The sequence below is a fragment of the Giraffa tippelskirchi genome, chromosome 2, assembly GCF_054371585.1.
Source record: "Giraffa tippelskirchi isolate mGirTip1 chromosome 2, T2T-mGirTip1v1.2.pri, whole genome shotgun sequence".
Classification (NCBI taxonomy): Eukaryota; Metazoa; Chordata; class Mammalia; order Artiodactyla; family Giraffidae; genus Giraffa; species Giraffa tippelskirchi.
Genome location: NC_137276.1, coordinates 63,211,690 through 63,237,342, shown reverse-complemented (window position 1 = coordinate 63,237,342; position 25,653 = coordinate 63,211,690). Strand labels below are relative to the sequence as shown.

General features: G+C 33.4%; 1 protein-coding gene across 25 annotated transcripts in view; it reads right to left on the bottom strand.

The window, feature by feature from the left end:
* PPP3CB (protein phosphatase 3 catalytic subunit beta) overlaps nucleotides 1–25,653 on the bottom strand; it is a 46,022-nt gene that overhangs the window by 5,798 nt on the left and 14,571 nt on the right. For 4 of the 25 annotated variants that reach the window (XM_081565726.1, XM_081565744.1, XM_081565599.1 and 1 more), the window contains exons 4-12: nucleotides 22,987–23,098; nucleotides 21,025–21,170; nucleotides 20,621–20,760; nucleotides 20,441–20,518; nucleotides 20,241–20,335; nucleotides 17,353–17,478; nucleotides 9,954–10,031; nucleotides 2,907–2,991; nucleotides 2,061–2,158 (exon numbers count right to left, since the gene is read on the bottom strand). In XM_081565726.1, the coding sequence (XP_081421852.1) occupies nucleotides 2,061–2,158; nucleotides 2,907–2,991; nucleotides 9,954–10,031; nucleotides 17,353–17,478; nucleotides 20,241–20,335; nucleotides 20,441–20,518; nucleotides 20,621–20,760; nucleotides 21,025–21,170; nucleotides 22,987–23,098 (958 nt within the window). Of the gene's footprint in view, nucleotides 1–2,037; nucleotides 2,159–2,906; nucleotides 3,020–5,033; nucleotides 5,061–9,953; nucleotides 10,032–17,352; nucleotides 17,479–20,240; nucleotides 20,336–20,440; nucleotides 20,519–20,620; nucleotides 20,761–21,024; nucleotides 21,171–22,986; nucleotides 23,099–25,653 lie in introns of all 25 variants that reach the window. The other 21 variants (XM_081565736.1, XM_081565755.1, XM_081565610.1 and 18 more) reach the window with 10 other exon arrangements.

Sequence of the window (25,653 nt, the reverse complement as noted above, 5' to 3'; positions counted from 1 at the left end):
CACTATCCAGTAACTCACTCTATGCTAGGAATAGACAGTCTTGTCAGTAAAGCCGTCTTTCAATCCTTCCCTGCAGTTGGGGGTGATTTCAAAGTTGGAAGACTGAGCTTCAGGCTGCATGCAAATTATGAATAAACAGAAGTGCTGAGCTATCAACAAAGCATGTAACTAGCAGGTGCTAATTGTGAAATCTGAAAGGTTTGTTGTGGATACAACATAAAAGTAATATATCCAAGGATAACTGAGAGATGACTGTAGTTTAGATTTATTTAAGTATGAGACCCTTCTGGGTTTTTTTTCCATTTCTGAACAAACAGGAGGAAGTGTACAACACTTTTCAAGCTATTGAAATTCATCCTTTTCTATTACTAGATTTATTGAATGTTTAAGATCTTAATTTGTTTTAATGAAATTCTTTTTAGCTAATTTTCCTAATGCTTACAACATAATAAGAAAAATGAAAGGCAAGAAATATAAAGAGAATCAAAGCATATTTTTTTAAATAAAAAAAAAAGAAACCTTGTTCAAAATGAAAATTTGAAGTTGTAATTTCAAAACATACTTGTATATCTCACATATACCAGTGGTGGTAGCAGACAACACAATAACATATAAACAGAACATGTATAGGCTACAAGTAGAAATTATTTGTCTACAGAAAAAAATTCTTTTTATTTATTTAAGTATTTATTATGAGACTAAGTGAAATGAAATTATGAAAAGTCAATCTAATTTGTTTATTGAAAATTTTAAATTAAAACTTTCCTGTTTTTTTGCCTTAAAAAATTGACTAATTACAACACCAAAAAGATACTGTCAATCATGACTAAGGAAAACATCAGATCTGTTGCTTCCTGTCTTTATACAACAATGACCCTTGGAGGGCTGTGGTTACAATAAAACATAAAGTAAGGCTTTACATATCACAATTTCTGCTTTCCAACCAAAAAGGAAAGAAATCTAGACTTGGAGTTACTGTGTATAGACTATAACATTCATATCACTTTCTTCTATTTAATCTTTAATGGGCTTTCAGAAAGTCAACCCAGTATTTACACAAATATTTACGCCAAAAAAACTTGTTTTTCTTAGTATAAAATATTCAATGAGCCAGATTACAGGAATGCTTTACGTATAATTCTTTTTATTTTCATGCAAAATAAAGGCACACTTAATAACACCCTTTCAATTTTGACTTACAAGATTTAAATTCAACCCCTTATAACAATGACTTAATATCTAATGTTACATTCACGTTTAGAATGCACAAAGCACAGCAACAAATGCAGCAAACCTTAAAACAAGGTGCTACAAAGTTGCCTCTACATCAAGACAGATAAAGTGCCTGATAGAGTAATTTAATTTAACATACTTTTACAGACATATAGCTAACCTAAAGAAAGACAGACAGATTTAAGAAAGCAGCTACATCTGCAGAGGAAGGAAACAGCATGTTACAGACAGTCAATTATACATAGAACATTTGACAAACACCACAGAAAACAAACTTTGGCATCATTTACCAGGGTACAAAACCTTGCACAAATGTTTTGGCAAGTGAAGTGCATAAGTAATGTTCTGGGGCTCAAGCAGATTGTTAATTCTAAAATTAACATCTGAAAATATAAGCATAGTCTAATACAATTACATAAATTAAAAAGATAAAAAATAAGAAACTTGGAATTACATTTCCATTTTAAGTAATATGAATATCCTGATTCACATTCTGAAACTGAGGCTTTAAAAAGAAAAGGGTGCATTAGACAAACGAATAAATATTTCAGACATTATGATATGAGTTACTCCCATATCATTTCATGAAAAGCTGAGAGATTGATCATTATTTTCAATTGAAAAGAATACTGATTCTATCAATTTTCTGCCCTGGTCAGGTTCTTAATCAGACACTACCTATCATACAGTATTCTGCTTGTGTCAGCTGCTGAGACAAGAACTAAAAAGCAGAAAGAATTCCCTGCATGCATTATGGGTATTGTTAGCAAAAGAGTGAGGTGTGCCCCAGTCCATCTGAGGCACAGCAAGTTGCATAACATCATTACCACTTTGCAGGGTCTGCCGTCCTCCAGCCAACACTCCACTAGGCAACATCCCCGTGGGAGTCAGGCCCTTGAGTGTCAGCACACTTTCACTCTCCTCCCTATAGCAGAGAGATATAACAAGATCAGAGACTTCCAACAAGTTCCTAGTTAAAAATGAGGGAATGGGGCCCAGATGAAGGCCATGCATATAACTTATGACATTCGCTCCTATTACCATATTTTCCTCAATTCCAAGATACACATTTTTCCACATTCTAAATGTTTCAGATATGAGGGTATGCTGTACAACTGGGACATATATTGTTTTTCCTGAAAAGTTTTATTAAATATATGTGAGATTCATCAGCAATAGGTATCGTAAAATTGAGAAAATATGGTATTTCATATGCTTTAAAGATAAAATGTCTGATATAAGCAGTTTTGCAAACAACTTTTTAAGAACTGACTCATTTGCGTGCACTCTTAAACCTGGTCTTCCTGAATTAACCCCAGGAAGACAATTTGGGGCTCCAGCATAAAGGACTTCCTTTATAGATGAGCAAATTCATCAGGAACACTCTAAAAAGTGTCCCCTCCTCCTTATTCTGCTCTAATCTTCAAGGTACAGATCTACTACTTTCATCACAGAAGGATAACAGATACCAAAGGTGACCAATAACAATCAAGGGGTCAAAAATGCTAATTTCAAAGAGACTTGTGTTCCCATTTTCATCACATAAATATATAACTTCTTTACAGGAAGAATGCTACTATATTGTTTTTAGATATCAAACAGGACACAGTGTATAGTAAAGCACAATAAAAGTGATTTCTGCAAAACAAATCATTGGGAAAATGTATCATTACCTGAGAACAGAGAAGACCCTTGCCATCTTGCCAATTGCTCGAATTTTGTTTCTTATGATTTCTTTCCGGGCTGCAGCTGAACCTACTTTCAATGGAATAAATAGAAAGAAAGACTCAAGTTTAGGGCATCCATACTTATACCATTTTATTAGCCTGTTTCACAGTCATCTGAACCAACACCAAGCCCCCTACCAACAGCTCACATGGAGACTAGATGAATTCATGCCAAAAAGCTTCTCCTTCAATGTTTAGCTCAGTGCTGGTCTAATATTGGGATCTGATACAGATACAAATGAAAAGTAATCCACAACTTTGACTCTCACACTACTGACTAATGAGTAAAAGAGCAATGGGAAAGAAACTAGAGTCCAACCTGTACCACAAACCAGAGGACAAAAAAATGATAACATTCCTACAGTCTGTTTAACTCTCATGAGAGCCTACAGCATGCAGACTAACAGACTAGAATTGGTAATAGCCTACAGCCTTCTGCTTGGTTAACATAAAAGCCTTTGACATGCAGGCTTGAAATATGCCATCATACTATGACAAAAGAAGCTTCCCTGTTCGAATTTGGTCTGAAAATATGATATGAAGTGACTACTGGGCAGGTGACCCAGAACTAAGGACCATACCCACATTTCAACAATGTACATCTCAACTTCATGGACTAGATGTCCTTTACGGTCATGCAAATATATACAAGCTTTTACATCCCTAGGTGAGTATGACATAAGGAGAGTGACACTGAGAAAAGACTCCCCAAAAAACATGGCTAAAGAATCACTAATGCTTCATCTCCAAAGGGTTAGCTATACCGCCTATCACTGATACAGAAGAGAATATATCAAAATAACTGAATATGTGCCTGAAAAAAAGACTCAAAGGTTATCTTCCTTCCCTTGGCCTCCAGAAAGAACAACAATCTCAGTCCTGTTACCTCATATATAGCAACTAGAATCACTCTGGACCCAAGAGTGTGGTTCCTTAGAATTGTGCTTCAACATGATGACAACGCACATATGGAAGCACCATAGTTGAGGAGAAGGTTAAGGAAAGGCTAAAGACACTAGACCAAAAGGGGCTTTAGGTATATGGAGGTCTGAACCACCACCAGTCTTTTGAGCTACAGCATCTCATTTAAAATTCAAACAGTCCACACATACATATAATTAAAAACTAGGATGATGACTGGACTTTACTGCAAGTAAACAGAAAAAAGAAATCCAATTTCAAAGATGAAAACAAAGGACATATTTTAGAGAAAACAGGTTGCACAACCATGTTTATGATGCTCTCAGGGTAATACTATGAGCAATGAAGCTACAGCTTTTACACATCCAAAATTGTGTGGGTACCATGGTATTATACAGGTATTTTTAAAATGCAAAAAAATTAGTTAAAGTTTCAAAATCATAAAATATTAGAATTTGAAGAGACATTAGAGATACTGAAAAACTCAATTTCCTCATTTTACAGACAAAGAAACTAACATAAGGACATAAGGATAAATCTGATTCTCTTCAAATAAATTAATATAGATACTTTGTTTTAAAATTGATGGAATTTCTTAAATAGCTAGACTGGAGGAGAGGAGTATGGGGATAGGGGAGGATGGCTGTAAGGAGATACATTCATATTTTCGGCTTTAATTATTATTGCTATAAAACTGAATGATATGTAAACTATACTTATTTCAAATTAAAAATTCACTGGAATATAAAAACACTTTACAAATCAGGATTTTAAATCAGTCTACAAACACATCATGCATAATATTAAAGTAAATGTCCACAGTAAAATTACTTTGGGGAATAAGACAGACAATCAAACACCCCTAGTCATGCAGGGAAGAGTACAAAACATTACAAATAAGCAAAAGAATGAAATTTTAAAACAAGAGGAATGAAAAAGAGGGAAAAATATTTCCATGCACAGAAAGACAGATATCTTGGAATATGACTTCTAAAAACATCAAATTCTAACTTAGATAAAACTTACACTAAATTTGCACAAGGCCCAGAGGACTCTGCATAAATATACTCAATGAATACACTAACTTACATGGACATGAGAATAACTTATGAAGTCATATTTCAAAACGATGTTACTCTGTCTGGTCTGTACCTTTTTTATTGCCATATATGAGCCGTTCTTCAGATGGAGAGTCCAGAAAAAAGGAAGTGAATGATGGAGAAAAGGTGGTTGAGACAAATAAAAAGATAGAGATTTAACTTGGCAGTGGTACTGAAGAATGAATGTAGAAAGGAAGGGAGAAAAATGAAGTCCCTCATACTTGAAATTTGAAAAATGTAGTACTGTAGATCTGGCAAATAAGGAGGGATGCCACTGGGTAGAGCTCTAAAGGAAAGATTTCTTAAAAGATATGTGTTCAGAAGAAATTATGGACAGAATGACTATAATATTTGATGGAAGTAGACAAATTAGGGACAGAAGAAAACACGTGAAAACACATAAGACTGATAAAAGACTGTGCTAACAACAATCGCACATTTATATTAATACCCCTAAGGAAATGTGTCACCCATGGAAGTATGTTAAGTGAAAGGTAATGACACAAATGAGATACAAACTCATGTGGTTCTTCAAGGACACCAAATCTGCAAAATCTGTAGCATACACAGAGAAATGGAGGTAACTTTATAAACTACCTCAGTGAAAAACCTTACCCACTCCCAATAAAGAAAAGGCTAAGCCTCCCACACTCCATTATAACAAAAGCCTACAATTTCTTGCAATCAGAATTGTGGAACTTTTGCACATATTCAGGATCAAGAGTATGTGCTACCTGTTCCCAATCCAATCTGGGAGTTTGAGGGACATCTTTTTACACAAATAGCAACAGCCTGTTTCAAAGCAAGTAATAGCTCTCAGAGTAGGCAGCAGAGATGTTTCATTTGAGCTTTCCATTGTAATGCTGACATACATGATTCCATTATAGAAATGCAAAGTTTTAGCTTAGTAAAACTATAACACACATGGGTTATGTATTTCCTTTACAAAACTCAAGACAAACATAACTGAAAGAAACAGTATTCATTCTAAATATCATAGAAATCAGTCTTCAAAAATTCCCTTTAATGATTACATAATACCTCTAAAAGGAATGCTATGTGCATTTACAAATGCCATATATTTCTGCAAATTTTTGCCTTTAAAAATAAACCCACAGGTATATTAAACAATACAGAATACCAAAGTCCATCACTTAAAAAGAAAGAATCATTCCTTTGGCCAATTTCAGCCTTGAATATGCAAAAACTACTCTTTTCTTCCTCCCACTGGGAAATCTCCAATTCTGTTCTTCCCCTTTCCCCATAGAAAAGCTAAACTCTTATTCTGCCTCCACAGCAATCCCCAATTCAGTAAGTTTTCTTTCTAAATCAGGTTTCTCCGAAGGCTCAATCCACAGCATAGTTTCACTGCTGAGCAGGAAAAGGAGAAGGAGAGGACAGAAGGCATGTTATCGTGGTCAAAGGAAAGGAAAAAAGATGGAGTTGAGGGGAATAAAGGAATATGAATAAGAAAGGGAAACAAATGTAGCTCCAGTAGCTCTTTTCCCAACCCACCCTAGTATCTATCCTAAACTCCTTTCCTTTCTTCAAGGTTCTTTCTTCTCCAAATCACTCTTGTTCCTAGACAAACTCCCAGATCCATATCCTCAAAACTTTCTTGGAGTCCCTACTCTTTATACTTGGTAGTGCAAAGGTGAAGCAATGTGAAGTAACTGCACCTGCTATGTTGGCAGTGAAGGGAGATCTATTTCTAGTATGCAAAGCTGGAACTCAGTGTATTTTCTCAGAGAAACACTCAAAAATGGGGCTTGTGCTCAGACACCTAGTCGTGTCTGACTCTTTGTGACCCTATGGACTGTAGCTTGCCAGGCTCCTCTGTCTATGGGATTTCCCAGGCAAGAATACTGGAGTGGGTTGCCATGCTTTCCTCCAGGGGATCTTGTAGACCCAGGGATCAAATCTGAGTCTCCTGCATCAGCAGGAGGATTCTTTACCACTAGCGCCACCTGGAAAGCCCATAAATGGTGCGTCCCAGTTTTTAAAATTACTTGAAGAGTGAGGAAGAATTTTCATCCTCTCTATTCCCTCAACCTATGGAAGAGAAGATTTTGAGAAGTTAGGTTACTTTCCTAAGATTACACAGCTAGTATAATGGTAGCACCAAGACATCTGAACCATCAATCCTTTTCACTAAACTACAGTGCCTTTTTAATGATCAAATTTGATTCACCTCTGGAGTGTAAGAATGATATAACAAGTTGATAAATAAGTATAATTTTTCATTGATAGAAAAAATATTGATAAGATGCATAAATTTCATTAGAAGGAATATAATAAAATTTTATATTTATTCTTGGTTGAATTCCCAAAAACAATTGTGTCTATCTTCATATAAATCATCAATATCTAAACCAAGTACTATATTAGACTTAACAGAGAAATTTTTTCCTTTTTATTATAGAAAGAGGACTAAAGGATCACCTGTCACTACTTCTATTTAACACTATTGATTCAAATTTAAAAAAAAAAATAAAAGATAAAAATGTAGAAAATGACAGTATCAGCCTTATGCAAATGACATTTTTAAAGTTATGGAAAACAAAATAAAAATTATGGTAGGAAGTAATTCTGCTGATCCAATTTGTTGAACATAAGATAAACCCAAAAATATATAATTATACAGTTAGAAAATACATTAAGAGAGATACCAGTTGCAACAGTAATTAGAAAACAAAACAGTGAAATATTAATTTAACTTGGTAATAACAAAATTTTTCAATGAAAAAAACACATAATTTTAAATAAAATAATGATATACTAAATATATTAAAAGGAATAATTATAGTAAATGAATTAATTATATAGGGTAAAAAATGTTATCTTAGTTTAGAAAATTATACATTATTTTTAAAAAACTTTCTAGATTCAGATATAGATAGAATGTAATACCAATTAAAACTCCTACTATAAAATGAAGAGCAGAAATCAATGAAATTCAAGCCAAGAAAACAACAGAGAAAAATCAACAAAATCAAATACTGGTTCTTTTAGAAGTACAAATAAAATTGATACACGCCCCCACCAGCCAGGCTAAACAAGAAAATAAAGATTTTTTTGAAATTTATTTTTAGAAATAAAAAATCGGTTATTACTACTGATTCATGGATTAAAAAATAATAATAAAAATATTATGAACAATAAAAAAAACCTCTTACTAGATAGTTCAAAGAATTTGATATTAACAAAAAACTCTACTGAAAAAAATTAGTGGGATATGCACAAAAATTATTTCATTATATTATTGATCATTATATCAGTATCTATAACACTGTGAACTAGAATCTAAACCTAGAACTAATCTTACAACAGTGGTAGCAAATCAGGAGAAATAAATATTTAATTAAAACTATTTAAAAATTCTATGGAAAAGACAGATGATGAAATATGTTAGAACTAAAAACTTTTCTACAAAACATCAGAGAGAATTAAAATAAGGAAAAATAAATATTACTCATTGAAGCTTATTATCCCCCAAAAAAGAACTAATATAAGTTAATTTATTTCAGTTAACGAAACTATAAGCGAGAGTAAAAGCACTCTCTGTCTGCCACCAACAGATGGCAACAGTAGATATGTGTATAGAGTCACTCTGTACTTTGAACAAACAGAATTAAAACAATGTTTAAGAACTGAACCTGTTTGTAAGTAAAGATATTTCTAAATAGCTTTATTCAGATTTTACTTGTTAAGTGGTCACCTGAGAGGAAGTTTATACAGCTGGTAAAGCAGATTTCTTCCTTAGCATCATTAGAATTCAAGTAAGTATAAATTAAACCAACGGTAACTTACTTCTGTATAGCCATCTATTAAAATAAGTAAAAATGACCAAAATCCAATTAGGTGGGCCTGTGAAAAAATAGGTCTATGCATTCATTGCAAGAAACACTTCATATTGGTCCAATTCTTATGTAAGCTGGCAGTTCACAGCTACAATAATGAAGCTAAAATTCTTCATACTCATTAACTCTGTAATTTTCTTCAAGAAATTTATTCCAAGAAGAAAAATTTAAACTATTGTATGAATATGTTTATTGCATGCTATTCATAATAAAGATAATTTAAAGCATCCCAAATGCCAAACAACATTAGATTAACTTACAAAGATTATGGTATAGTAAAGATAAAAATATGCAGGTGTCTAATTTTACCACTATGTAGACCATGTTTAATACTTGGGAACATTTATATACTGATTAGAACTATGAAAAATATGCTGCAACAAAGATGTGAGGGGCACATGAAAGGAAATAAAAGAGTTTTCAGCTTATAAATTGTTTATATTTTTTGTTTATCCAGTTAATTAACGCAATAAATATTTAAGTTCTAAACAAAATCTTCAAAACATAAAAAGAAAAGCAATTTTCCTCTATTGTAGTAGTTTATACTATAAATGTGCATTAGATACACAGGCTGGCTGTCTTACATAAGAACTAACAACCATGTATAACTTTGTTCTACAAAAAAAAGGGCTTTCTGAATCTCAAACTAAACTAACAAGAGGTTCCTTAGAACATAACCACTCAAAATTGGGAACAGCCTATTTTGATTTTTGAAAAGAAGAAGTAACAACAACACTATGTATTCAGGTATGTTTCTGATGCACTAAGAATATAGTACCAATGAAACAAAAAGCATTTTTATCCTCCCTTTTCTAAGTAGTGTCCGTATTCATGAAGAACCACATTCTTTTAGAACTTCAATTTTCTTTTCCTTCTGTTCTCTTTCCAATTTCCCCTTTCCCAAAATTCATTTTCTCCCCCATATCAACAGAAAAAAAAAATCACTAAAATTATTTTAAAGTCTTAAATAATATCTGAAAAAAGTGACTTGTCACTTATCAAATAGTATAGTCATTTGAGAGCAATGACTATAATTTACACGAGTATATTAAAATTGGGCAGTTAAACAATACCATTTCACAATAAAAAAACAGTAAAATAAATAGTCATACCATCAAACTGGTCTTCGCCTTCAGTCATAAGTTCATCATCAGAGCAAATACTCAGAACGTTTACCAACATTTCTGTCACTATTAAAAACAAATGTTACACATTAGCTGATTATATTCAACTCTCTATATGTATACAGGACAACCATTTATATAAATGATCAAATGATTTATAACACAAGATTAACACATTTAGATAGTAGAAATGATGGAATTAAAAAGCTATATGGGCTTTCAAACTGAAAGAAATCAAATGGCTAACAAGCCTGAGAGAGATTCTTTATAGAGTAAGTAATCAGGTCCCTCAGGGGTGGGGGGGGGAAGAAGCCCCCACAGGGATAAGTACAGAGATGAGTAATATCTAAACACATATATTACTTTTTCATTATGGATACAACATTAAGGAGTAGGAAAAAAACAATGGCACAGTTTCATTGTTTCAAAAAGTTTTAGCATTCAATCTTTTAAAACCTGGCTCCAGCAATTCCCCTGAAACTTAATCTTAAGACCACTAATGAGTATCTAACAACTAGAACCGACGGTTCTTTTTTAGGCTTAATTCTCCTTCATCATTCTATCTTGTCTTTTCCCTTGGTTTCCAGGATTCTACTCCTGGTTTTTCTACCTTTTAGACATTTTTTCCCCAAAATTTTCTTTTATATGTTCAATCTCTTGGTGATTCCATCCATTCCCATATATTTTCAAGAATCACCTTTTGAGGATGATTCTGAAGTCTTTACTGCCAGTCTCTACCACCCCTAAACTTTCTGGATTTCCTTGCTGGTTTTATTGTCAACTGTTTCACACTATCTGTATATTGTCTATTTCCTCTACTAGAATGAAAGCTTCCTGAGTGCAGGGTGTTGTTCTGTTTACTGCTGCATCCCCAGAGCCATGCACATGAGAGGCTTCCAGTAAATATATGACAAATGAGTAAATAAAAAAAGAAAGGTACAAGCAAATTTCAATTAATAAATAAAAATGCCTATTGAGTATTAGCCCGTGGATATCCTGACAACACCTAGAAATGAACACATTCAAAACAAAATTTAATACTGCCCCTATTGTTTCTCCTAATAAATATATTAATAGCATACTACATGCCAGGCACTGTGCTAAAGTTTTGGGATTCAGATATAAAAGGTTCGGTCTTGACCCTCCAAAAGCTTACTAGCTACTAAAGGATATAGAGTTATAAATACATACATATTTTTATATATATATATATATATAAACTATCACAAAAATGCGATGAGCACTATGCTATAAGTATGCAGAGTTATGCACAAAATCTGCTGAAGAAAAGCAGGCTTTTGGTTTGGAATAGAAATTTGTCAGGTGGAGGTGGCAGATAAGGCATTCTACACAGAAGTTAGAAAAAGTATGCAACAGTCAATAGATCAGTGGAATAAAATTAAGGAGTCCAGAAATAAAACAATTCAGTGGGGAAAGAATAGTTTTTTCAACAAACGGTGCTGGGACAAGTGGATATCCACATACAAAAGGATGACGTTGGATCCCCACTTTATGATACACACGTGCACGCGTGTAAATCAAAAAGGATCACACACAGTAAATCAAAAAGGATCAAGGACCTAAACGTAAAAGGTCAAACTATAAAATTTTTAGAAGAAAACACAGAGGCAAATCTTAATGAGCTTGGCAATAGTTTCTTAAATGTAACACCAAAGCACAAGCAACAAAAGAAAAAATAAAGAGGACTTCATCAAAATTAAAGACTCTTGTGCTTCAAAGAATATCACCAGGAAAGTAAAAAGATAATTCACAGAACAGGAGAAAATATCTGCAAATCATGTATCTGATATGGGACTCACCTTTAAAATATACAAAGAACTCTTATAATTCAATGGTAAAAAGATAATTAATCCATTTAAAAATGAATATTTCTTAAAATAAGACATGCAAATGTCAAGTAAGCACATAAAAATACACTCAACATCATTATTAATTAGAGAAATTAGATACAATTTCATACCAACATGATGGCTATAATAAAAAAAAGATTAAAATAAAGTATTGACAAGCATAAGGAAAAACTAGAAACATTATACACTGCTGGTAGGATTATAAAATGGTATAGCTGCTTCGGAAAATAGTTTGGCAGATCCTCAAAAAGTTAGACATAGAGTTATTATATCATCCAGGAATGCTATTCTCAGTTACATAACTAAGAAGAATGAAAACATTTAATGAAAACATATTGTACATGAATATTCATCACAGCATTATTCATAGTAGTCAAAAAGTAAAGAGTACCAAATGTCCATCAGCTGATGAATGGATAAACAAAATATGGTATATCCATACAGTAGAATATTATTTTGTCATAAAAAGGAATAATGTATTGATTCAGGCTATAACATGGATAAACCTTAAAAATATTATAGAAAGAAGTCAGTCACAAAAGACTACATACTGCATGATTCCATTTATATGAAATTTCCAGAACAGGTAAACCTATGGAAACAGTAAGTAGACAAGTGGTTGTATAGGGCTGGAGAGAAGATGTGGAGGGAACTGGGAACTGCTAATGGACACAAGGTTTCTTTGGGAGGATCATGAAAATGTTTCAAAACTGATTGTTGTGACAGACACACAACTCTGAATATACTAAAAATCAGTGAAGTACACAATGGAAATAGGTTAATTGTATGGTATTTGAATTATACCTCAACAAAACTGTTATGAAAAAATAAAAAGTATTAAGGCATGAAACTTGAAAGAGCATATACATATAGTACATTCAAGAAGTTGGCTACGCTGTTTCATGGCTGGAACGTAGAAAACGTGAAAGAAAACAACAAAAAAATGAAGCTGAAGAGAAACTAGGCAAGGTCCAAAGACCTCAAGTGACAGGTTAAGGTTTATCTTGAAAGTTACCAGGGTCATTTACGGTTACTAAATACTAGCTTCTACGTGTGTACTGCTTTCCATCTAGAAGCTTTGCTGTGAAGGAAAGGCAAGGGAATCATAGCATAATAGTGGCCAATGAAAGATATCAGATAGGGGAAATGTTATTTTTTATTTAAAGATCAGATATATTTGAACAATTTACAAAAGAGCTTAGTAGAGAGAGCTTGAAGATATAGAACACCTAAGTAATAAAGTAAGTTTCCTGAAAAAGCAGAAGGATAATGGAATATAAGGACAAGTTAGAAATGGTAGCCCTGGATGGAAGGGTCACATCTTCAACAGGCTAAGAATTCAAGATGAGTGCAGTTTATCAGGATGGTCTAGTGGTTAGGAATTCATGTTTTCACTACCAAGAGTCAATCCCTAGTTGGGGAACTAAGATCCCCAAAAGCCATGCAGTATAGCCCCTCCCCCCAAAAAAAAGATGAGTGCAGTTCAGAAAGCAGAACAGTAAGCAGAGAAAGCTTCCATAGATGGTATGTGTTTTCTCTGACAGTAAGGGAAGTGGCTAGAAAAAGAAAATGTTTAAGTTAAAAAAAAAGAATTTTAGAATACACCCTGGTGGCAATAAGTAAGGAAGGAGACTAGTGACATAAAGATGTTTGGATACTACTGAGAGCCTAGCTAATGCTAGAAATCAAAGGGTGATACCAAATCATTGTTGTTGTTGTTTAGTCACTAAGTTGTGTCCAACTCTTTTGCAACCCCACAGACTAGTACACAAGGCTCCTCTGTCCGTGGGATTTCCAAGGCAAGGATGCTAGCTAGATTGGATTCCATTTCTTTCTCCAGGGGATCTTCCTGATCAGGGATCAAATCCACATCTCCTGTATTGGAAGGTGGGTTCTTTATCACTAAGTCACCAGGGAAGACCCAAGGCTATATAAGTATCTCCAGTAGCACTCTATATACTGACTGTAAAAATGGAGAAACTGAATAGTTAAGACTTTACTGGGGCTAAGATTTATAGGACAAAGTAGAAAAACAAGAGAGAAAAGAGTTTGGGGTTGTGTTAAGAAGAAACAGAGGCAAAAGGGCATCAGATTAAAAAGAAAACAACAGGTCAAAGGCCTAGCAATCCCAATGAAGATGAAGAGCAGCTATAACTGAAGTGAGCGGTTGCTAGAATAACAGGAGTTCTCATCAGTGTGTGTTAATAGCATTATCATTATCACACTCAAAACATCCAAGCCATCTTCAATCATTCCCTCCTCTTAAACAAGCAATCTTGTTAAGTCTCACTGATTCTACCTTTACAGTTCTTGGAGTTCTCCCATGCTTTCCATTCCTAATGTTACAGGGCTTCATTATGTTTCTGTCTGATTCCTGATGAAGTTTCATAACAGGTCTTCCAGTCAATAGTCTTTCTTCCAGTTCATTTCACCAGAGTAATTTTTCTAAATGACTATCATGATTATTTTCTGTTGCAGTTACATCCCACCATTTATCAAAGTTTCAGATTCTCTGTTTAAATAATCAAAATCCTCCTGATCTAATTTTGACTTTTCATTCTTTTTCTACTACTATACTTCATACATTACTTTCTAATGTATGAAGAGGCTTCCCTGGTGGCTCAGACGGTAAAGAATCTGCCTGCAATGTGGGAGACCCAGGTTCAAACCCTGGGTTGGGAAGATCCCCTGGAGAAGGGAATGGCAATCCACTCCAGTATTCTTGCCTGGAGAATCCCAAGGACAAGGAAGCCTGGCAGGCTATAGTCCATGGGGTTGCAAAAAAGTCGGACACGACTGAGCGACGAACATTTCATTTCACTTCATCTTTCATACATTACTTGCTAATCAAATTGAACTCCTAAACATTTGTCAGTGACCTTATGATTTCTTCCTGTCAGACTCATCCTTGGGAAGTACCTTCTCCTAAAATTGTCTTGCTCACATCTACCCACACAATTCCAACATTCTTTAACCCCCAGTTTCAATGCTACTTTAATCTTTCTGATAGAATCTCCTTTCTCCTGTTAATTCCAAAAAAAAAATCTGGTAAATGAACAAATCTTACATATATGACCTTCTATGGTAGATCACACCATACAGGATTCTCTGAAACAGAGGTTCTTAAATTGGGGCCAATAAACCTGACGGCATTACCAATTCGCTTCAGATCTATGAGTATCCTCAAAATGTTACGTATGTAAAGACTGTACATGTATTTCGTACATGAAATTTTCTGGGCGGTGTAAAAGTCTCTAACTTTCACCACATTCTCAAAAGGGTTTTAATCTTATCTCTGAGATTCATTCTATAATATTTATAAATACAAAAAATAACAGCTGAGATCTGATTCAAAACAATTGAGGTGTGGGACAGGGAGCAGCGGATGGGGATATAAATGACACAATATTGGCCATGATTTGATAACTGTCAAAGCTGACATAGTAATTCATTGGTACATAGTAATTCATCATATTATTCGCTCTACCTTTTATATGCTGCAAGTTTTATAACGTAAGATTTTTAAAAAATGAAATAAAAAGTCCACAAAAGGTTGAAAAACTACTTTCATCTAACTTTGGGATTAAACCAGCCTCCAAGGAAGCCTCCGGCTAGGTTAGTTGCTTCCCAGGGCTAGAGCAGAGTCAAACTGGTTTTCTCAATGTGGAATCCAATGAAGAGTCATTTGCAGATTTTCACACCAAAAGAAAATTTTCATTAGAATGAAGAAGTAAATAGGCTATTTAAACAGCTAACGTGTATTAAAATGGAAAAATATGCAAAGAGTTTGAGAAAATTTTCTTACTGTGCTCAATACTGGTTAGAATTCTATTTGTGTATAATGTTCAAATCTGAAATTCTGATTTTAGAAAGATATGAATAATTTAGAGAAGATCCACAGAAAAACAACAAAAATGGTCAGATAGTTTGAATACTTCCTCACAATAGCTAAGATGATGTAGAGTGGCAAAAAAGAACAAAAGATCACTTTGTAGCAGACTTCAAATACAGGATCACTGAAAGAAATCCACTTTCACTTATGAGAGATCCACAGAAACTAGATTAAGTTGCTTCATCTCTCAAAAGGAGTTAGACTACATGATTGTTAAGATCACTAGGAGATCTAAAATTCTATCTAAAACCAGGGCAAAAATCAGATGCCCTGGTTTTTGACAGGTGCATTAGTTGAGAAAACCTATTATCTTCTCTTTGTTTGAATACTCATAGCATAAACATTTAGATTAGATATAATGAACTACTTCCTTTTTAGTGGAGCCATCAGAAAATCAAATTAGAAATATCCATTTTCCTCCTACCTATCTTCCCTACTTTCCCCACCCCCCATCCCACTCATACTACATTAAAATAGTTGTGTCACAGTCTAGCCTGGAGGCAAGAGAATAAGCAAGACGAATTCTTAAGTTCCCTTTAGCCTGATGAGGCTATGATTGAACTATTTCTCATATACCAAAGATAGAAGGTTATAAGTGTAATGCATCCTTTGCACCTAAGCCCTTTACTGGCCCCCTTCTCAAATGCTAAAGTGCGTAATTCTATCTCCATATTAATGTTGACCTACGGAGTAACTGACGAAGCCCAAAGACAATCTGCAAAAAACCTGTTGAACATACAGTTTAAGTAGTAACTGAATTTCAGAACCAAAAATGCCTTGGCAGAAGTAACATATCTCAGGCAGAAAGGAACATTTTGTAACATAGAGGAGGTGAGAAAAAATAGAGAGGGATATAGAACAAAATGTTTTACAATCGTATCTGTATTCTAATACTCATATTCCACATATGGAAACTGAGGTATTGCCTCATGGGAAAATTAACACTAAAACGGAAAAAGAAGGAATGTGATAAAGTAACGAAGTCTTAAGAACTCTACAGAACTAAAATAAAAAACAAAAATAAGACCTCTTAAATAGCATTTATGCTTTTTTAAGCCTATTAAGTACATACTAATAGGAATCTCCAAATTATCAGGAAACCATTACCACTAAAATTATATACATACACATATTGTTCCATATAGGAGAAGAAATATTAGGTCAGAACCTGAATTTCTCTTTATCATTTCTGACAGTACAGAGCTGCTACAAAATGACTAATACTGCCCCAAATGAAGGCTATTAAATTCTCCCATGAATTGCCATGACATTCCCAAGAGTGATGTTAAAATATGCAAAAGCTTCCATTCCAAAGCAAAGCCATCTCTCCATTCCTTCATAAAAGATTTAAGCTAAAGAAAAAAAGAAAGAAAACCCAACAGCTGAAGACAACATCAGGCTATTTATAAATCTTCCAGTCCCCCAGACACCCTCACATGGGGGCTGTAAACAGCTAACTAAAATATCTTTGAGGCTCTCATATCCACACCCACTGACACAAGCAGAGCTGTATCCACAGTGAAACTAGACTTCAGCTCCCTTTAGCAACTAGTATATGCCTGCAATAGTAAACTGGAATAAATATAACAACAATATAACAATTTTTTAAAAATAAAAATTATACCTTTTTCTCCAACAAAAGGTAAAGACCATGTGAAAACATCCATAAAATTGGGCAACCAGTAAGGATGTGGAGAACAGTTAAACTGTCGAATATTCATCACATTATTTTCATACTTTAATACAGCAGCTGCAAGATAAGTTTGAATGTCAATGGAACAATTTGTCTTTAGCTCCAAAAGTCTAAAACACATAAAAGCAGAAAAAAATATCTTTTAAGAGGGGTGGGAAGTCAAGGGGTGAGTGGAATGAAGGGTAGTAGAGAGAGGTAGGAACTAATTTTTAGTAGTAATACACTTTTTGCTTACAACACAGTTTTATGTAAAGCATAGTCAGATCTTTACTTGTTATTATTAATGAAATTCCCCATCTTTCTAGAATGCTTGTTGTACTTTATAATCCAATACAAATAATTCAACATGCATGTTTACTAAATCCAAAATTGTGAGAACTCAGTTTTTTTGAGGAAACACAGAACAGCAATGAGCAATTTTCTAGGTCTAAGAGTTCATAAAAGTTGGAGGAATTTAAGAGGGTCTTTTTAGTTGCAGGCAACCTGAAAAGGACAGCTTAATGGAAATAAAGCAAGAGAAAAAAAACACAGAGAAGAAAAAGAAACAATTTGGAACATTTTATTTATGAATGTAGGAATGTACTTATTTCATGTATTGTAAGAAATCAAGTGAAACTACTACAAAGAAATATTTCACTTCATTTAGAAAAAAATTCCATTAAAATACCCAAAGAGAAAAACTAAAAGGTAACATATTCATCTCAATTTCAAGTATCTTTCTAAAGCTTCATAAGTTGATATAAATAATACCTTAAATTAACCTGATAAAGATTTCACTCACTGGTTATATTATTTTAAGGAACATTGGATTAATGGGCTAGATTCTAATCTAAACTACAGTATATACCAGATGTGTAATAGTAAATTATTTAACTAATCTGTTTCTCATTTATAAAACAGGATTAAAATGTTCATCCTGCCTACCTCAGAAGTTTAAGGTCAGAGAATATAGTTCACATGAAAGTACAAAAAAGTATAAAATGTTTGGCAGATAGTATAATAGTTATGTGCTTACTTTTTTTTCATTTGAATGTAAAGCACTGAAATGTATGTATTAAATTCCATGATTTGGGATTCTAGCTAATATAGAGTCAAAAGTAATACACTTGTTTCTCTGATGAAATTCCCATGAAATAAATGTATTTCAAATTTAGCCTCAGAAATTAAGGATTGATACCAAGCTTTTAGTTTAAAAAAAGAGAAAGATAAAGAATCTAGAAAATTGCCCTAAAGATGGAATGAAACATTACGAACATGTCCTGTACCATGTAAGCACTCAAATCATTAACACTATGTACAGAATCAGCACTATCAAGAGACACTGGATTTTGACAAGACAGATTGAACCGTTGAGTTTCTTTTCAGAGTATAGGAAAAGTATCCCTTAATCTCCTGAGTTAAACTGACAAAGGACAACCAGTATGGCAGTAATCAACTGAGCACTGAACACTAGTCCCTTTAATACTAACAAAGGGAGGTTACAGGTACAAAGTTAAATGTAACAAATCAATTCGGAGAATGGAGTCTAAACTTAGATATATTTTTCTTTAAAAATGAAGCCTTGCTTCATTAGGTATCTTTATAGAAGTTTCAAAATTTATAAAACAAGATATAATTTAAGAGATTATCTTGGCACTGGTATAATCCTTGGAGTCACTATAGTTTCTAAAGACCACCAACTCAGTTAATGTCAATGGTATGGTTGTTTTGGTAATTAATATAGTATGGAGTTCTTACAGTATACCCTGTATCCAAGCTATCTGATAGCCTGCTACTGCTACTGTCTGATCTCAGGTAAATGTTTTAACCTTTTAACTATCACCTATAATCTTCCAAAAACTCCATTTTGCTCTTCTTTTGAACTCACACCACAACCCATATTTAGCAATGACCTCATTAAATGTAGTTTTAAAAATCTTTAACCTTCTGTTCTTTCCTCCCAGCACAACCACTCCTGTCTGACCTTGGGAACCATGGCATAGTCAACTGAATTCCTGACATGTCAAGACAGAAAAGGAGCTGGCTTCTTAATTTCCTCTTCTGAAAATGTTAACTGCCTAAACATACTCAAGTTCATCTTCAATGTCCTTGGCACACACTTAATTAGATTAAGATCCTTTGGTATTATCTCTCAATGAATTATGTTCCAAGTTAAAGGAAACCCAGTTGTTACAGACAGAGCAAATTTGGAGGGAAGGAGGTGGAACATAAACCACTAGAAAAGAAGGTAAATTAAAAATACATAAGAAAAAAAAGGAAGAAAGAGCAGTAATAAGAAAGGAAAGGGAAGACTGTCTTCCTGAAAGAAGGTCGGATTGAATTAATTAAAGGTTCAATTACAAATCATCATGGGGCAGTGGATATAAAAGTAGAGAATAAGAAAAGAAAATCTACATCAGTGAACATAAAACAAGAAACATGATAAACAACCACACAGTTCAAATACATGAAATGGTCAAAGGAGCAGCAGCAGCTTTATGCAAATAAGAAAACATTCTCTTGATTATAAGAGAAAAGATTTAAGAAAGGGGAGTTTGAGAAAATCATGTGCATTTTTACTTGACAGAGTTACCTCAGAACATTCTTTCACAGGCAGTTTTTGTGAGTGACAAAGTTGTGAAATGGTAACATATGACTTCAGTTTCACATTTTGGATTTTCATTTCTTGTCCTCTCCCCTCCCTTATATCTTACACTTTTTAATAAGGAGATTTGGATAGTTACAGTTTCAAACAATGCCCCTTTTCTACTATATTTTCAAAAAATAAGTCAATTAAAATACTAAGTTGTTTAACAATTTTTTTATCAACAACATCTTACCTTTATTATTGTAGACATCTAAGTAATTAGGTGCCGAAAAAATTGTTATTAATGAAGGGAACCCTGTAGTTTGACTTTTTCTGTACATTCTATAGCTGCAAAACAAATAACTTAATATGCATCGTAAAGCATCAACCATGGTTACTAAGTTTGATTTGTATATAAGGTGTTAATTTGGGTCAGGGAAACAGAATTCTTACCCTGCATCTTGAGCTTCATGAGCTCTAATAATCGATAACAAATTATTGTTTTGCAAAAATTCACACACTGCTGGATAGCTGTGGGGAAAAAGAGAAAATTAAGTAAAATAATGACTTTCTATATAATGAAAGCATATGCTATTTTAACAACTGTGATTAAGCTTGAATATTTTTCCTTACTTATAAAAATAAGAACATCCTCGAACTGTATTGTGACTAAAATGTTCCTGTGATTTTTCATTTCCAAAATCTTCAGAAGGATCGGACCACAACAAGTCACACATTGGTCCAAATGCAGGTGGCTCTTTGAATCTATCTAACTGTGAAAGAAAGAAAAGAAACAAAGAGCAGAAATAACTTGTCAAAAGTGAGAATGGAATGGACAAAGGAAAGTGGTACCAACTTTGAATACTGTGCCTACTACATTGTTCTGAATGGTTAGAAGATATTTTCTTAAAATATCAGTATATTAATTTTTACCACTACCTCATCTTGGCAGTGAAGAGAGGTTTGAAGCTTCTAGTCCCTACTCAACAAAATGCTATAAATAGGAATCAACTCTTGTTACTAAAATATATACTCACTCTCCTAATATCATCCAGTGTGTGTATTTCTGGTGAAAGTCCACCATGAACACAAAGAAACTGTTGGTTTAAAAGTGCAGCAAGAGGCAAGCTATCAAAAGCTTCCATACAAGCTTCATAGACTCTTTCTGAATATTTAATTTTACCTAGAGAAAGAAAAAATTCAGTAATTGAAAACTACATACTTTGTTAATCATTTAAAATATATACATGCACATACATAAATGACTATTAAAACCAAGGCAAAAAAATCAAAGATGGATAACAGCCAAGTGGGAGCTAGGGGTTCAGAGTTGGTAAAGGGGTAAGTATAAAAAGGCAGCAAGGAGGAATTCATGGGATGATACTTTTCTGTATTGTGACTGTGTTGGTAGACAGCTTTAATCATTTGTTAAAGCTGAGAACTAAACCCTTCAAAGAGTAAATTTTACTGAGTAAACAATTTTTTTTTTAAAAAAAAGGCCAGCATCTTACCCCATAAGAATCGATAAAGATAAGCAATGCTACTGTACTTACAAAGACAAAATATTTGCTCTCTTTAAATTTATTTTGTGTATGCAGCAGATAGTCATAAAATATTACTAAAAGTAAATAAGTCAAACCTCTAAAAGTAGCTCAACTCTTCACCTTTATAGGCCAAGTAAGGCAAAATTAGTACTATACTTAAAGGTAAATAGTGTTAATTATTTTATTCAACGAGTCAGTGACTACTTATTTGTTACAGGCAAGACTACTATAACATCACAACAAAACTCAAAGTCCATCCAATTTAAAAAAAGAAAAGATCTTATTCCTATTTTGGAGGACCAGAGGGTTTCCTTTAGCCTACAATGAACACTTAAAACGAGCAGTGAAGCAAGAAGTGAACTTAACACAAGAAAGACTCTACCAAATTAAACTGTCATCTACTTTTAAAAGTCTGTCATACTTATTCCTTTGCTCCTTTATACTTTTAAATTCCTGGATATTTTATGTTTTTAGTGGGATTTTGCTTGATGGCTTGTTACTTATCTAAGAAAAAAGAATTCAGTTCCTATTTCACTGCTTAACATTGTAACATTCAAATATGAGAAGATCTATATTCAGCAATCAGAGGTCATAAACTGGTAGTCTGATGACAGACCTGTTTTCCAACACTGCAGTTTAATAAAAACTTTAATTTGATTGCTTTGAGGTCAAGCATGCACTTTCCAGGCCTCATCTTATATTCATTTAAGTTACCCACCTGATCTTTGAAGTTGTATCAGAGTTTGCCACTTAGGCCACTACCTGTCACTATATTGATCTTTATTACATCATGTTTTACGTCTCAGTAATTCTGAAGTTATTTCTAATTTTAAATCTTAATTCTAAGACTTAATACAGCCATGAGTACTTACAAGTACATAGCTAGGAGATGTGAGAAAAGGTCAAACTCTACTCTATACTATATGATTGCTTATAGCTATTAGATTACCATAGCTGGTTAATTTAAGAGAGAAATGGGATAAATATTGTAGACTAAGACCTTCAATTAATCAACAATGTGTGCATAACACAATCTGCATAATTAAAAAATAAATAAAACAATCTGCAGTGATGACAGGATGATTAATTTGCTAAGAATGTTCATGGGAATGTCTCAATATTGGTGGAGAGAAATCTCCAATGCAACATTTCTTATCACTTGGTTCATATTCTTCCTGTTAGAAAAAATCATACTAAAATTAAAACTATACACAGAGCTCAAAACTGTTCCTAAGTACATATGTAAAAATCAAATTCAATAGGAAATATTGAAATGAAAACATCTGAATAATATTAAACACTAGAGAACTCTGGACAATCTTCCTGAAAGCTTTACATGTTTGGACACAAAATCTGTTCTTACATGTTGCACTGTAAAATCTTCAAGCTCTTACTACCCACATCACTCCAAAAGAACCCTGAGGAAGTGAAAATAGTTCTCATGGCAGTACTCACATTCCTGCTTAAAGGTAAAATATTCAGTAAGGTGTCTGCATTCATGGTTGCCTCTCAGAAGAAATAATGTACTTGGATATAGAATCTTCAGGACCCATAAATATAACACACACTACAAAAGAAAATGTTTCCAGTGAATTAATCTTATATTTTTGTTTAACTAAGCTGTTTGATCTTTGTTTCATTTCCTCTAACCCCATTACCCTTATAATTTCTATTTACTCTTCATCATTTTTTTATTATCTTTTTCTCTTTGTCCCTTACTAAAACATAAGCTCCATGAAATTAGGGACTTTTGTTGTCTTATTCACGCCTGATTTAGCACTCAGAAAAGTACCTAGCAAGTAGTAGAAGAGCAGTAAATATTTGTTGAATAAATAAGTCAAATAATTTAATTACTTTAGATTTACAAATTGTTTGCTGTAAAAACAATTAGCAGATTGGTCTCCTCCTTAGGTATGCCAATAAATAAAACAGTAACAATGTCAAAAATAATAGCAGCTAACATTTACTGAGTATTCATAATATGCCAAGCACTAATTATTCCTCAAACAACCCTATGAAGTATGCAATATTATCTGTTTTACAAATGAGGAAACAGAAGCAAAGAGCTTAAGTAACTTGTCCAAAATCACAAAACCTCTAAGTAATGGAGATAGGATTCTAATCCTCTGATCTTAAGCATTATGCCATGCTGCCTAATGAAGAGAAAAGTCATGTTTTATGTTTACTTTGTTGTCTATGAATGTTGCCTTATATAATTAGGTGATTATTTGAAATGATTCAAAGACAGTGCAATTTTAAATAAAAAGAATATTAGAACAGCAGCTATTTTTCTCTAAATACACCTAACGTAAGAAACAGACTCACATTTTACTTATTTGGTTTAAAAAAAGGAAAGACTATTTTATATTGTAAATAAGTTTGGTTTACATGATCACATACAAAAAGAAAATACAAATTCTATTAATTTTTTTGGCTGCACTGCCTAGCTTGCAGGTCTTGGTTCCCTGATTAGGGATCGAACCTGGCAGTGAAAGGGTGGAGTCCTAACCACTGGACTGCCAGGTAATTCCCACAAACTGTTTTAAACAAGTTAAGTTATACTGAAATGTGTTAACTACTCACATCTTCATTTTATTCACAAGAAAAAAAAATAATTAAGCCTGGTAAGAACTTAATAAATATCTGCCCTTTTCACTTATTCTGATTCTTTATTACTTTCCAACAATAAAATGAACTAAAATAGTCAGCTACAGGGACTTCCCTGGTGGTCCAGTGGTTAAGACTTCACCTTTCAGTGCAGGGGATGGTGGTTCAGTCCCTGATGGGGGAGCTAAGATCCCATGTGTCAAAAAAACCAAACAGAAAACAAAAACAAAAGTATAACAAATTCAATAAAGACTTTAAAACTGATCCACATCAAAAAAAAAAAACAACCCTTAAAAAAAGTCTCATTAAAAAAAAAAGTCTGCTACAAAATCCTCTAATACCAAACGCTCAGTTACCAACTAAGCTTCCTAAAATTGTTCTATTGTTTCTGTCAAAGGCCCCAATCTTTCTACCAAGAAGGGCCAATTTCTAGCTTTCCTGAAGGCTCCAAAGGAAGACTGAGAAGGGCTGATGATGACACTTTGAAAAGAAAGAACTCAGGATAATAAAATTCCCAAGGGAATTTGGATGGACAGAGCCTTGAGCTCCCTTTCCTACTAAGGATCCTAGCATACGTCAGACCGGAATTGGAAAACACTAGAGCAGATATAAACAACAGTAACTGGCATAGAAATTCATCAGGTAAGGTTTCAATATCTAGTGGAGGACATGGCTAAAAGCACAGGCTCAAACCGCCTAGCTCCACCACTTACTAACAATATGACCTTGGGCAAGTTATTTAACCTTTCCAAGTCTCAGGCTCCTCGATAAAATAACAGTACTTACCTCATAACTTTGTTGTAAAAATTAATCAAGTATGTTAACTGCTTAGAATATGCTTGAAACACATTAATGCTAACACATCTATCTATTTGTGGAGCTTCTACTCAACAATTTAACCTCTAAGAATTTGTCCTACAGAAATAACTGGGCAAGTATATAAAGACGTATAAATAATATGGTCCACTGAAGCAAAAATTGCAATGGCAAAAAACTGGGAACATCTTAAATGCCTAACAATAAGAATTGATTAAATTGACCGTGACTTGTTTAGTCGACAGAATACAATGCAGCTATTAAAAATGATGCTGTAAATTAATAATTGAACTGGCATGACATCAGAGCATAGGAATTAATACAAAAAGGAAGTTACAGAACATTATAACAGGAGTCCATTTTCATTTCAAAAAAGGAAAGAAACGCATATATTAGAAAATAGAAATTGTTCTATATCTTATTTTAATTTTTATAATTAGAAAAGTAAAAGGAGCAAAAAGAACAATCTACTATTAAGTGATAATAAACAGGTCATTTTAATGCCTCTCAAGTTTTTTAAAGCAGATTAATACTTTCAGCATACATAAACATTCCATATGATATACTTGGGTCTTAATAGCTACAGGAGGAAAGACAGAAGCACTAGAGTTTAAGTGATAAAAGCATTCTATTTTATTTAATCAGAAAAATACAATTAATCTTTTTATTTTTTGCATGGCTGAATGCCTTTAAGGGCAA